Source organism: Musca autumnalis, unplaced genomic scaffold, assembly GCF_047663935.1.
Source record: "Musca autumnalis isolate F117 unplaced genomic scaffold, ASM4766393v1 scaffold_1, whole genome shotgun sequence".
NCBI lineage: Eukaryota > Metazoa > Arthropoda > Insecta > Diptera > Muscidae > Musca > Musca autumnalis.
The window spans coordinates 87,879,232-87,893,841 of NW_027411644.1; the positions used below are offsets into that span (position 1 = coordinate 87,879,232).

General features: G+C 38.0%; 2 protein-coding genes across 3 annotated transcripts in view; one reads left to right on the forward strand and one right to left on the reverse strand.

Moving 5' to 3' along the window:
- Positions 1-14,610, forward strand: part of DIP-gamma (Dpr-interacting protein gamma) — a 501,352-nt gene that overhangs the window by 331,419 nt on the left and 155,323 nt on the right. The window lies entirely within an intron of this gene.
- Positions 2,383-4,521, reverse strand: LOC141390664 (uncharacterized). The gene is made up of 2 exons (XM_073963612.1): positions 3,154-4,521; positions 2,383-3,094 (listed from the first exon to the last, which is right to left on the reverse strand). The coding sequence occupies exon 1, from the start codon at positions 4,496-4,498 to the stop codon at positions 3,335-3,337; it is 1,164 nt and encodes a 387-aa protein (XP_073819713.1). The 5' UTR covers positions 4,499-4,521; the 3' UTR covers positions 2,383-3,094; positions 3,154-3,334.

Genomic DNA, 14,610 nt, shown 5'->3' on the forward strand with positions numbered 1-14,610 from the left:
GCGGTAGATTTAAACGTTTTGCATGGTTACCAATTGCCCAGTGACCGGTTAACACTGCAATAAGTCTTGCAAGGTTCCGTCGCGTTTGATTGATTAGGAACTTAATTCGTTTGGCGTTGTATTGAGGCCACGTTAATTTTGATATCTTGCATGTTGCCGTTTTGTCCCATCTACTTTCAGCCAGTGATAGATAGTGTTTGAAGATATCCCCTTTAACTACTCCCATTGGAATTGCGACTGATGCCTTTGGGAGTTCGTTAGAGGCGGATCCTGCTCTAGCTAACTCGTCTGCTTTTTCATTCCCAACAAGTCCCTTGTGGCCCGGGATCCAGGTGAGAACTACTCTTGACAGACGCCCTAGTTTGGCAAGTTCTTCTTTACAATCTTTCACTAGCTTTGATGTGACAGCGTTGGATTTTAGTGCAAGGAGCGCCGCTTGACTGTCGACGAAGATTCCTATTGAGTTTGCTGTGTGATGCTGTAAAAGTTCAGTACAGGCCTCCTTTATTGCCAGTATCTCCGCTTGAAAGACACTACAGTACTCAGGTAGCTTTGTAGATGTGTGTATGTTTGCTTCGTCCGAGAACACACCGGATCCGACTCCACATTTCATCTTGGAGCCGTCCGTGTATACCTTAGTGTCATATGCTATCAATGGTGATCCATTACTCCATTCTCTTCTGCTTGGAAATTTGATTGCAAAAGGCTGATCAAAATCCAATGTAGGTACGCAGTAATCAGCAGTGGTTGTTATTTCTTTCGGAAGTTGTTGAAGCATGCACGCATGTCCGTAAGTTCTGTCTCTCCACATACCTAGAGCTCGGAGTCTTACTGCATTACATGTTGCTGTTGCTTTGATGTGTAAATCAATTGGCAAAATGTGCATCATTATATTGAGGGCTTCGGCCGGACACGTTCGCATCGCCCCTGTTGCCCCGATGCATGCAGATCTTTGTATGCTGTATAGTTTTTTCTGTGTTATTTTCTTGTCCACTGCTGGCCACCACACTAGTGCTCCATAAGTGAGAATTGGTCTGATTATGCTGGTGTACATCCATAACACCATTTTAGGTTTGAGGCCCCATCGGCTTCCAAACAATTTGCGACATGCGTAATATGCAACAGTTGCTTTGTGAGCACGGTGTTCCACGTTACGTTTCCATGACAGCTTAGAATCTAGGATGATTCCTAGGTACTTGGCATGATCTGATAGGGGTATTTCTTGACCTCGCAGTCTTGGGAGATTAGGTATTGCATATTTGGTCTTTGTAGTGAATAGCACCATCTCAGTTTTCCCTGGATTCACTCCCAGACCACATCTTGTGGCCCAAGTATCTAGCGATCTCAGGGCTCCGCTCATAATGTCACTTATTACGGTCGGAAACAAACCAGAGACGAGTATTACCACATCGTCCGCATAGGCAACCACCTTAATCCCCATGTGGTCAAGTTTATTGAGAATTTCGTTGATGACGTTGATGGAGTTCCTCTGTTCACGTGCTTTGACAGTGTACTGTTTCCCAGTGTGGCATTAATAACTCTGCTTTGCAGCATGGTGGTAATCCAACTACTGATGAGTGATTCCACGCCGAAGTTATCTAGTGCTTGTTTTATAGCTGATGTACTGACGTTGTTAAAGGCACCTTCTATGTCCAGGAAAGCAGCTAGAGTAAATTGTTTGTGCTCTAAGGACTTCTCTATAGTCCTAACGACTTCGTGTAGGGCTGTATCCGTCGAGCGCCCTTTAATATAGGCATGTTGGCTAGAAGATATGATGTTTGAGTTTTCCATCTTTTCTCGAATATACACGTCGATGAGTCTTTCGAGCGTCTTAAGTAGAAATGATGAAAGGCTTATTGGTCTGAAGTCTTTAGCATTTTCGTGACTACGTTTTCCTGCTTTGGGTATGAAGACAACCTTTACCTGTCTCCAACTCGTTGCAACGTAGTTAAGGGAGATACATCTACTATAGATGTATACTAGCCAAGGATTTATTATTTCCTCTGCACATTGTAGCATTTTTGGTATGATTCCATCTGGTCCTGGAGATTTGTAGGGGACTTATTATCTTATCAACTTCACTGTTGTTTTTATCTACAGCTGTAATGGGTCGCATTTCTTCGGTACTGTCCGAGCAGCCGGGGAAGTGCGTGGTAAGAAGGATTTCAAGAGATTCGGCTGAGTTTTCGGACCAGGTGCCGTTGTTTCTCTTTATATAGGTAGGATTCGAATGACCTTTTGCCATAGCTTTGCTTAGTCTGGCTGTATCTTTGGTATTTTCTAACGATCCGCAAAAATCAACCCATGATTGCTTTTTTGCTTTGGCTATGGCTTTTTTGTATTCCTTTAGCTTATCCTTGTATGACTGCCAGGATTCGCTTTGGTAGCTGGCATTGAAAGCTTTCCGTGACTCTTTACGCAGTTTAGAGAGTTCGGATGTCCACCATGGTGGATAGTGTTTTTTCGATCGTGTCATTGGACAGGATACTTTAAAGGCTGTGTCTAGTGATTTCTCCAGAATAGATACAGCTTTGTCAATACATGTTGTAGTGTCGCCTTTTTGAGGAGAGCTGGGGAGTTTATCTTTTAAAACCCTATTAAATTTCTCCCAGTTTGTTCTTTTGGGGTTGCGAAAGCAATTTGTTGGCGTTTCTTTTTCAGATATATTAAATAGTATCCAATTGTGATCTGAGAAAGAATTCTTATCGGATACCATCCAATTAGCAATTTCAATATGTCGTTTATCGGATACTAAGGTTAGATCAATGACATCTTGCCATCCCCTAAAGTTATCCGAGCTTGGAAATACAAAGGTTGGGTTAGTACCTCTATTGCATATAGTGAGATTGTTAGTATTAATGAAATCTAAAACTGACTCACCTCTGTCGTTGATTTCAGAGCTACCCCACAGGGTATGTCTTGCATTTGCGTCGCAGCCAATGATAATGGTGTTGTGTGGGTGTATGGCCCCCAAGGTGTCCCAGACCTCGCTTGGTGGTGCTTCCCTTGAGTGGGCCATATAAGAGGATGCGATAAAGAACTGTTTACCATTTTTCAGTTCCACTCTTGCCACGGTGAAGTCCGCTGTACTATACTGAGGACACAGAAATGCATTTATGTTTTTTTTAACAATTAGACATGATCTTGGCTTACCTTTATCCTTCATGTATAATGTATTGTATTCTCTGCTATCAAGTCCCTTTACTTCATTCTCGAAGACGTATGGTTCTTGTATAATGCCTATGTCTAGATCCTTCTCCACCAGAAGGATCCTCAGGTTATCTGAAGCTACCCTAGAGTGCTTCAGATTGATCTGAACGACCTTAAGCATAGTTTAATGAGGGGATGATGTGGATGGCCCCTCTAGCTGCATATTATCGAGCAGCTTTTCGGCATCGTCGACGTCAACACCATCGTCTTCTCCGTTCGGGCCAAGTGGGCGTAATATCTTAACTTTGGCCTCCCTTACGCCAAAGAACAGTTTGTTGCCTAGTCTCTCCAGTGCCTCTACTCCGGCCTCTGTTATCGAGAGAACCAAGCTCATGCTATTATTATTGGGTGGTTCTATGGCGATTACAGACCATTCATCCATTGGAACGTCTTTGTTCATTTTCGCCAGACCTTGCAGTAATTTGGGGCCGTCGCAGTCTATCTTGGGCAACCAAACTCTGGCTCGAGGTCTCATAGGGATATCTTGGGCTGGTATCAGCCGCAGGCTGATGTCTTCCCAGGCATCGCTGATCTTTGCGATACATTTCTCCAAGAATCCTTTTGAGAACTCGTCCATGCATTTGATTACCCTATAACCACGGTGTACCTCGCTAGAGTCGAAATGGGGCACAGGAGAATCGTCGTTTGCGAAAACATGTTCCATAACTTGTTCTGACAACTTTGTTTCTACCATGCCCCATTCCGCTGTGGTGATAGGGGACAGCTTGTCATTCTTGTCGTTGGCCACGGCAACCATCAGGTTATCCTTAACGACTTCGTTGAATGGGCGTTTTATTGTTGAAGAGGCAGTGGTGTTATGCTTTAACTTTTTCCTCTTTGCGGGCTTGTTGTCCTCTGTGCGAGAGCGTTCACGCTTGGAGGATGTTGGTTGATCATTTTTAGAGGCTTTAGCTTTTTCGTATTCCTCTACGATTTTGGTGTAGGTAATTTTGTCTTCTTCATCCCGTTCATGGACTGTACCTTCTGCAGCATTCTTAGCAATTTTGCTGAGAATATACTTTGCCTTCTGGTACAGGGCCTTACGAACGTCGGACGGGCTTTTTTTCTTTTTGTTAGACTGACCATCTTCAGTGACGGTCAGAGTTTGTGTGTTTGTTTTATGTTGCTGAAGTGAGTCAGAGCTGTTTGCAGTGCTGACTACACTTGGTTGGCTAGCTGCCAGCTCCTGGCTGGAGGCTAAAAGTTCATCCTCGGAAGAGTTGCCACACTGCATCCGAGGGGTAGTTTTGGTTTGGTTTTTGTTTGTTTTTTTAGTATTTTTTTCCATAGATTGTTCCCACGAGTGTGCCGTAAGGGATGGACCATCGTACGCAGTGACGGCTTGCGCAGACTAGGCTAATTATAAGTACCCCCGACCCGTGCCCTGGCGTCGAGGGGGAGTTGCTAGCGACCAGACTTCTTTAGACACTTGTCGGCCATTCAGATCCTCGGCACAACTCCATCACCTTGATCTTAAAAGTGTATATATATGTCACTCACCTAAAGGTGAGCTGTGGATTATCAGTTCGCCTGCTTGGGTTGTGACAAAAGTGGATAACCTTTGGTCAGTCACACTTTTCTGTGTTCAAGATGTCATGTAGAATGAATACTAGGTCTTCATTCAGAATGTGCAGGATGCCATATAGAATGAATATTAGGTCGTCATTCAGAATGACATGTCGAGCACAGAAAATTGTGACCTAAGCCCCCGCATCGCGTCAAGATTGTTACCCCTGACGGGGGTAGAGGACCCTATTATGATATACTACAAATTTTGTTGGGAGGCAAGTTCATACGTCCTGTGAAAATGAGCCGAAAGCTGTAAAATACCCCTGCAGCCACCATGTGTAGTGTGGAGAACCAAATTTTTGCATATCTTAATATTTCTCTCAATATTCGATGATGAAGATAGTTCTCATTGGCCCAATCCTTTCATCACCTCCCCCCAAATGTTCGAAAATATTCGCTAAAATGATACCCGCGATATTACTTAAACGGTGCAATCGATTTGGTCCATACTTTGGATCTCGAAATATTTAGTCTAAGCTTAGTTTAAGTTAGAAAATTACCCATTGTTCCACGCTTAATGGTACTTTCTTCACAAAAGTTCAACATTTTGTTTAAGTGCAGTATAAGGCCTGTTCGATGATCCTTTGTAATTTTTTACAGAAGGTACATTTTGTGATCCTTTTTACAGCGATATTATGTTTTTCTTGGGTAAGTCTATGATTCCTGAATATACTAGTCCAAAAGCTCTAAATTATACGGTAAACAACTGTAATTAACTTTAATATAGACAATGTAATTCATTCCTCCAGGTACCACCTCCGCAACACTATTGAGCTTTAATCCAAATCTATCTTTTTGTCAGCAAGTTCATACGTCCAAAAAATCCTTTGAATACATAATTTTTGGGGAACAGGATTTTCGGTGTATAGCCGATATTCGATTTGTCCACAGTTGAAAGTTTCAATTCACATTCTTTAAAAAATCCTCTTCTGATGCGAAGAACGATCTGATGTTATTTAATAAACAATCTTTTGAGCTACTTTTTTCGTCTGCTAGTCGTTGAAAAATGCTATTACTTCCCCATTGTGTCAGCCTAATCTTTTAACCCCTTATTATATAAACATCGAGAGACTCACACACACAGACACACACTAACATACAGACATATTAAAAGGAACAGAATATTTGCTTAACAACTTATTTTAAAACCATAAATTATAAGCTTCATCAAATTGTGTTTAACACCAAAAATCTTCTTTATTTGAGTTGGGTTTCTTTTTTGTGTTTTTTTTTTTTGGTACACTTTGTGAATTGTGTTCACAGCTATGTTGGTATTGTTGTTGCTGTTGTTTTTGTACTTCAAGGCCAACAATAATAAATGTATGAAAATGGTCGCTTTATGGCCAATAGATGAAAGAGCAATTCTAGAAGATCAGCCTCATAAATGGGGAATATAAAGAAAACACAAAAGCATTGCCATTGAAGATGATGCTGATGGAAAAGAAGAATATCTGGGAATACAATACCACCAGAAGAGGTGCGAAAGAATAGAAAATTACGAAAACACAAAGGCAAAAGAATGTACATTTCGGTTTTCATTTTAAAACGAAATATTCGGTAACACCATTGGGCGCCACATCATCATCACCATCAGCAATAGCGAAAATATTAGCCTTAGCATTCCACTATTATAGCCTTCAAATGTTTGACTAGCTTGGGAAATGGAATTTGACCCACTCACACAAACCCACCCAACTTAGCTTCATCATTGACACCCTTTACCATTAAAAGTCCGACCACTAAGGCTGATTGGCTGTTTGCTTGAATGCTGTTGTTTGGCGGTAATATCTTTGGTTTGGAATTCGTTCAGTTTTTGTGGTTCTTCTTGTCCGTTCTCCCTCTTTGCCACATCATTTCTATTTTGCCTTAATTTCATTCACTTTGTTTCGTCTGCGGACCACATGGTCTGCCATGGAATGGCAGGCTTCACACGATTCGATTATTTATCTTTAACAATTTTTTGCCTGATGATGTTGTTGCCTGCCATGCCTGCCGTTGTTCGGCTGTTGTGTTCACAGAGAAAAGTTTGACATTTAAAATCTACATTTTGATTAATGTTTTACAATGATAGAAAGGTATGTCTGTGTGTGTGAGTGTGGAGGGAGTATGCTGCTGCCACTGGCCTTACTTACTGACTGTTACTACTGGCCGATTGTCACAGTTTCAAAGTAGCCTGCCTGCCTATCTATGGCAAGTTGTATTTGTTCATCCTTCAGCAATGTCTGTCCATCTGTGTATTTTTGTATCTTTGCAACAGATCCATATTCATGCTTTACAACAATTCAACATTTGGATAAATTATATTTTCCAACAATGGAGAAGAAAATAAAAAATGAACGGACAGAGAGACACAAACAAACAACCATGGAGATGGGCGGTATGAAAAATATACTGTATTTGGCCTCGGGTCGAAAACGTAGGAGGGAAGCCCTTTAAAGGTAGAAATAATTAGGAAAAATATTTTGAAAATAACCCACGACTTTTGAAGGCCTTGACAAATATTTTTAAAATAATCCACGGTTTTTTCAGGCCTTGAAAAATATTTGTAAAATAATTCACGCCTACTGAAGGCCTTGAAATATATTTTTAAAATAATCGACGACTATTGGAGTACTTGAAAGATATTTCTAAAATAATCCACGCCTATTGAAGACCTTGAAAAATCTTTCTAAAATAATTCACGCCTATTGAAGCCCTTACAATCCCACGGCAGCGGGTTCTTTCGTACCGGATTGACCCGGAACAACACAAAACCAATGTTCCGGCCAGCGGCTGCCACCTCAGTGTGTACATGTTCGTATTTGTTTCGTTTTTCTGTATTGGGAGCAGCATATCCCGGAATGCCTGCTCCGAATTCTATTGGTCCGGGCCGGGACGGAGGAAAACCCAGGACCAATATATCTGTGCTCAGTTTGTCACATCCGCATCTTTACCCACATCCAACCTTCGGTGAGATGCAATATATGTCAGGAGTGGGTGCATCTAAGGGGTTGCTCTGGACTCGTCCACGTGAGGGACTACGACAAGGACTATGTTGCAGCATGCTGTGTGAACACAGTCCCCAGTGAGTCGTCGTCGGATTACGAGACTCCCTCGTCGTCTGATTACGAAACTCCCCCGCAGTCCCCTCGACAACAACCGCACACGCAACCTTTAACACCAGCCGTTGTTGTCCCAATCCCCGAAAATGCAGCCTTTTTGCAATTGAATTGCAATGGACTCCGAGGTAAGATCGAGGAGATAGTAGATTTTATGAGTCGGAAGAACATCAAGGTCGCGGCGGTGCAGGAAACCAAGCTGAACAACAACCACAGCTTAGAGCATTGTGATGGTTACAATGTTCTGAGGAAAGATCGCACCAGAAGTGGAGGTGGGGGATTGGCTTTCCTATTGCACCAGTCTGTCTAATACAGACCTATCTCGCTTGAGCCTGTCTCTAATGACTTGTACATGGAATGTATGGGGGTAGCAGTCAGGTGTGGAGCTGCCGAGATAGAGTTGCTGAATGTATACATCTCGCCGAGAAATAGCTGTATCCTTGATTATAGGCCTGTCATTAGCCCGCTCTTGCAAGGTCATAATCGTCTGGTCCTGGGGGATTTTAATGCGCATCATGAGATGTGGCATTCGGCCCTCGGAAACGACCAGAGAGGTACAGCGCTGGCTGAGCAGATTGATAGCTCTACGTTTTGCACCGTCAATGAGGACGCCCCTACCAGAATTAGAGGAGAGTGTCACAGTTCGCCTGACATAACCATCGTGTCACCTGGTCTGACAAATGACGTTACCTGGCAACCCGTCATTTCCCTTGGATCAGACCATCTCCCCATAATTGTCTCCATTAGCAGACCACCAGACTTCATCATCAGATTGATAGCTCTACGTTTTGCACCGTCAATGAGGACGCCCCTACCAGAATTAGAGGAGAGTGTCACAGTTCGCCTGACATAACCATCGTGTCACCTGGTCTGACAAATGACGTTACCTGGCAACCCGTCATTTCCCTTGGATCAGACCATCTCCCCATAATTGTCTCCATTAGCAGACCACCAGACTTCATCACCTCTGAACGCCGCACGTTCGTCAATCATAAAAAAGCTGATTGGCCGAGTTTCAGAGAGTTCACCAATCACAGCTTCAGAGGATTGCCCAATCCTTCTGATGTTCGCCACAGCTATCTGCGACAAGTTGAAAAGTAGGAACAAGGTCCTCAAGTCCCTGGCCGGCAGCACTTACGGTGCAGATAAAGAAACCTTGTTAGCCACGTATAACGCGATAGGTCGGTCTGTGGTAAGCTATGCGGCTCCAGTCTGGTCCCCGAGATTATGTGATTCGAACTGGAAAAAGATTCAAACTTGCCAGAATGCCGCCCTGAGAACAGCGACAGGGTGCCTCCTCAAATCTTCAGTGGACCATCTACATGAGGAGGCAAAAATTCTTCCTGTAAAGCAACACAATGAGATGCTTTCGTTGCAGTACCTGCTTCGATGTTATCGTGTGAGCCATCCCAATCACCATCTTGTGGGTAGGCCCGGCCCATTCAGGGAGATCAGGAAGGATATTCATGCTCTAGAGGGAGAGGTCCAACGATACAGGAGAGAACCCCTAGATCAACAAGCATATCAAGCAGGATTGAATAGCATTCACACGGCCGCAGTTGCCAAGGCCTTAAGCAATTATAGTGTGAATAAAGTACTCGGAGTACATCCTCCATCTATCGCAGCTGAGGAGCGTCAGCTGCCACGACAAACCAGAGTAGTTTTGGCTCAACTACGCTCGGGATATTGCAGTCGCCTAAATTCGTATTGGGCGGAAATCGATCGCGCCGTGCAAGACATATGCCCAGTATGCGGCATGGGCCCGCACGACACACAACACCTTTTCAACTGCCCCGCCAAACCTACCCATCTAACTCCAGTGGATATGTGGCTACATCCCATCGAAGCAGCCACTTTTCTGGAACTGGAGATAGACCCAGAGCCAGATTGAACAGAGGAACGAACAAATAAACATAACAAAAACACTGTTACCACAACAATTGAAGTCCTTAAAAAATATTTTAAAAATTATCCGCGCCTATTGAAGTCCTTGAAAAATAGTTTTAAATTAATCCACGACTATTGAAGTCCTTAAAAAATATTTTTAAAATAATTCACGCCTTTTGAAGGCCGTGAAAGAAATTTTTTAAATAATCCACGCCTTTTGAAGGCCGTGAAAGAAATTTTTTAAATAATCCACGCCTTTTGAAGTCCTTGAAATATATTTTTAAAATAATCCACGCCTTTTGAAGGCCTTGAAAAATACTTTTAAGATAATCCACGCCTTCTGAAGGCCTTGAAAAATATTTTTAAAATAATCCACGCCTATTGAAGTCCTTGAAAAATATTTTGAAAATAATCCACGCCTTTTGAAGTCCTTCAAAAATATTTTTAAAATAATCCACACCTTTTGAAGGCCTTGAAAACATTTTTAAAATAATTCACGGCTATTGAAGTCTTTGAAAAATATTTTAAAATAATACATGCCTATTGAAAAATATTTTGGAAATAATCCACTCCTATTGAAGCCATTGAAAAATATTTTGAAAATAGTCCACACCTTTGAAGTCATTGAAAAATATTTTTAAAATAATCCACGCCTATTGAAGTCCTTGAAAAAAATTTTAAAATAATCCACTCCTATTGAAGTCCTTGAAAAAAATTTGAAAATAGTCCACAACTTTGAAGTCCTTGAAAACTATTTTGAAAATAATCCACGCCTATTGAAGTCCTTGAAAAATATTTTTAAAATAATCCACGCCTATTGGAGTCCTTGAAAAATATTTTGAAAATAATACAGGTCTATTGAAGTCCCTAAAAACTATTTTTAAAATAATGCAAGCCTATTGAAGCCCTTGAAAAATATTTTTAAAATAATCCAAGCCTATTGAAGTCCTTGAAAAATTGCATTGAAATTGAAGTCTTTGAAAAATATTTTAAAATAATACATGCCTATTGAAAAATATTTTGGAAATAATCCACTCCTATTGAAGCCATTGAAAAATATTTTGAAAATAGTCCACACCTTTGAAGTCCTTGAAAAATATTTTTAAAATAATCCACGCCTATTGAAGTCCTTGAAAAAATTTTTAAAATAATCCACTTCTATTGAGTCCTTGAAAAAAATTTGAAAATAGTCCACACCTTTGAAGTCCTTGAAAACTATTTTGAAAATAATCCACGCCTATTGAACTCCTTGAAAAATATTTTTAAAATAATCCACGCCTATTGGAGTCCTTGAAAAATATGTTGAAAATAATACAGGTCTATTGAAGTCCCTGAAAAATATTTTTAAAAAAATCCACACCTATTGAAGTCCTTAAAAAATATTTTGAAAAAAATCCACGCCTATTAAAGTCCTTGAAAAATATTTTGAAATTAATCCACGCCTATTGAAGTCCTTGAAAAATATTTTGAAAATAATCCACGCCTATTAAAGTCCTTGAAAATATTAAATAACGCTTACTGAAGTTCATGAAAAATATTTTTAAAATAACGCTTGCTGAATTCCTTGAAACATATTTAAATATATTTAAAAAAATTGACGCTTGCTGAAAAGTCCTCGAAAAATATTTAAAAAAACACGCTTGTTGAAATCTTTGAAAAATATTAAACCAAGTCCTCGCATATTAAAATCCTTGAAAAATATTAAAATAAAAAATCGCCGCTTGTTATAATCCTTAAAAATGTTTAAACAAATCGCCGCTTATTAAAATTCCTGAAAAATACTAAAAAAAATCGACAAGTGTTGAAATCCTCGAAAACACTTTTTAAAATGCGGTTCTTGAAAAATATGTTTTAAATGTTGTTGAAATCCTTGAAAAATATATTTTTGTCTATCCATACATTTTATACCTAGGTATAACCTCAATTCGCATTATTTGCCCAGCCTTGTTTAAACAGACACCCACAAACCCTCCTCTATAGTCTCCTGTTAAAACAAGCATCCTTTCTCGTCCCTATGCACATCTATGAATATTTTCTACGTTTTTACGACTCGAATGGATGATGTTATGGTAAAAAGTAGATAACAACCAATAAATAAAAAAACAACAAACTGAAACCAAGCAACTGCAGCAACAACAATAGTACAACGAAATGAGGAATATGGACTGGATAGTTAAGATTTGAAAAATATGATAACACAAACCAGAGGCGTTCGTTCAAAGCAATGCAAAGTGACAGCAACAACTAAATCCTTAGAAATATAAAACAGCAACAGCAACAACAATGAACCAATTTAATGTGAAAGACAATAGCTCAGTTTAAACTATCACAGCGGGGGTGAAGTTCAATGAAATCACCATCAGAAAAGTAGGATAACTCCACTATATTTAAAAAAATATTGTGTAAACAATCCACCATATTTAAAAAATATTGTTTAAAAAATTCACGATATTTGAAAAAAATATTGTTTAAAAAATTCACGATATTTGAAAAAATATTGTGTAAACAATCCACGATATTTGAAAAAATATTGTGTAAACAATCCACGATATTTGAAAAAATATTGTTTAAAAAATCCACGATATTTGAAAAAATATTGTTAAAAAAACCTATGATATTTGAAAAAAATTGCTTAAAAAATTCACGATATATGAACTAATATTGTTTAAAAAATCCACGATATTTGAAAAAATATTGTTTAAAAAATTAACGATATTTGAAAAACTATTGTTTAAAAAATCCACGATATTTAAAAAAATATTGTTTAAAAAATCCACGATATTTGAAAAAAATATTGTTTAAAGAAACCACGATATTTAAACAAATATTGTTTAAAAGATCCACGATATTTGAAAAAATATTATTTAAAAAATCCACGATATTTAAAAAAATATTGTTTAAAAAATCCACGATATTTGAAAAAATATTGTTTAAAAAATACACGATATTTGAAAAAATATTATTTAAAAAATCCACGATATTTGAAAAAATATTGTTTAAAAAATCCACGATATTTGAGAAAATATTGTTTAAAAAATGCACAACATTTGAGAAAATACTGTTTAAAAAATCCACGATATTTGAAAAATATTGTTCAAAAGAAAAAATATTGTTTCGAGGACTTTAAAGGCGTGGATTATTTTCAAAATATATTTCAAGGACTTCAATAGGCGTGGATTATTTTAAAAATATTTTTCAAGGACTTCAATAGGCGTGGATTATTTTAAAAATATTTTTCAAGGACTTCAATAGGCGTGGATTATTTTAAAACTATTTTTCAAGGACTTCAATAGGCGTGAATTATTTACAAAATATTTTTCAAGGACAATAATGGTCGTGGATCAATTTCGAAAAATTTTTAATGACTTCAATAGGCATGAATTATTCAGAAAATATTTTTCAAGGACTTCAATAGGCATGAATTATTCAGAAAATATTTTTCAAGGACTTCAATAGGCGTGGATTATTTTAAAAATATGTTTCAAGGACTTCAATAGGCGTGGATTATTTTAAAAATATTTTTCAAGGACTTCAATAGGCGTGGATTATTTTAAAAATATTTTTCAAGGACTTCAATAGGCGTGGATTATTTTAAAAATATTTTCAAGGACTTCAATAGGCGTGGATTATTTTAAAAATATTTTTCAAGGACTTCAACAGGCGTGGATTACTTTAAAAATATTTTTCAAGGACTTCAATAGGCGTGGGTTATTTTAAAAATATTTTCAAGGACTTCAACAGGCGTGGATTACTTTAAAAATATTTTTCAAGGACTTCAATAGGCGTGGGTTATTTTCAAAATGTTTTTCAAGGACTTTAATAGGCTTGGATTTTTTTTAAATATTTTTCAAGGACTTCTATAGGCGTGGATTGTTTTCACAATATTTTTCAAAGACTTCAATAGGCGTGGATTATTTTAAAAATATTTTTCAAGAACTTCAATAGGCGTGGATTATTTTAAAAATATTTTTCAAGGACTTCAATAGGCGTGGATTATTTTAAAAATATAAAAAAAAGGATTTCAATAGGCGTGGATTATTTTAAACATATTTTCAAGGACTTCAATAGGAGTGGATTATTTTAAAAATATTTTTCAAGGACTTCAACAGGCGTGGATTACTTTAAAAATATTTTTCAAGGACTTCAATAGGCGTGGGTTATTTTAAAAATATTTTCAAGGACATCAACAGGCGTGGATTACTTTAAAAATATTTTTCAAGGACTTCTATAGGCGTGGATTGTTTTCACAATATTTTTCAAGGACTTCAACAGGCGTGGATTACTTTAAAAATATTTTTCAACGTCTTCAATAGGCGTGGATTATTTTAAAAATATTTTTCAACGACTTCAATAGGCGTGGATTATTTTGAAAATATTTTTCAACGACTTCAATAGGCGTGGATTATTTTGAAAATATTTTTCAACGACTTCAATAGGCGTGGATTATTTTGAAAATATTTTTCAACGACTTCAATAGGCGTGGACTATTTTAAAAATATTTTTCAATGACTTGAATATGGGTGGTTTATTTTCAAAATATTTTTCAAGGACTTCAATAGGAGTGGATTATTTTAAAAATATTTTTCAAGGACTTCAATAGGCGTGGATTATTTTAAAAATATTTTGCAAGGACTTCAATAGGCGTGGATTATTTTAAAAATATTTTGCAAGGACTTCAATAGGCGTGGACTATTTTAAAAATATGTTTCAAGGACTCCAATAGGCGTGGATTATTTTAAAAATATGCTTCAAGGACTTCAATAGGCGTGGACTATTTTAAAAATATGTTTCAAGGACTTCAATAGGCGTGGATTATTTTAAAAATATGTTTCAAGGACTTCAATAG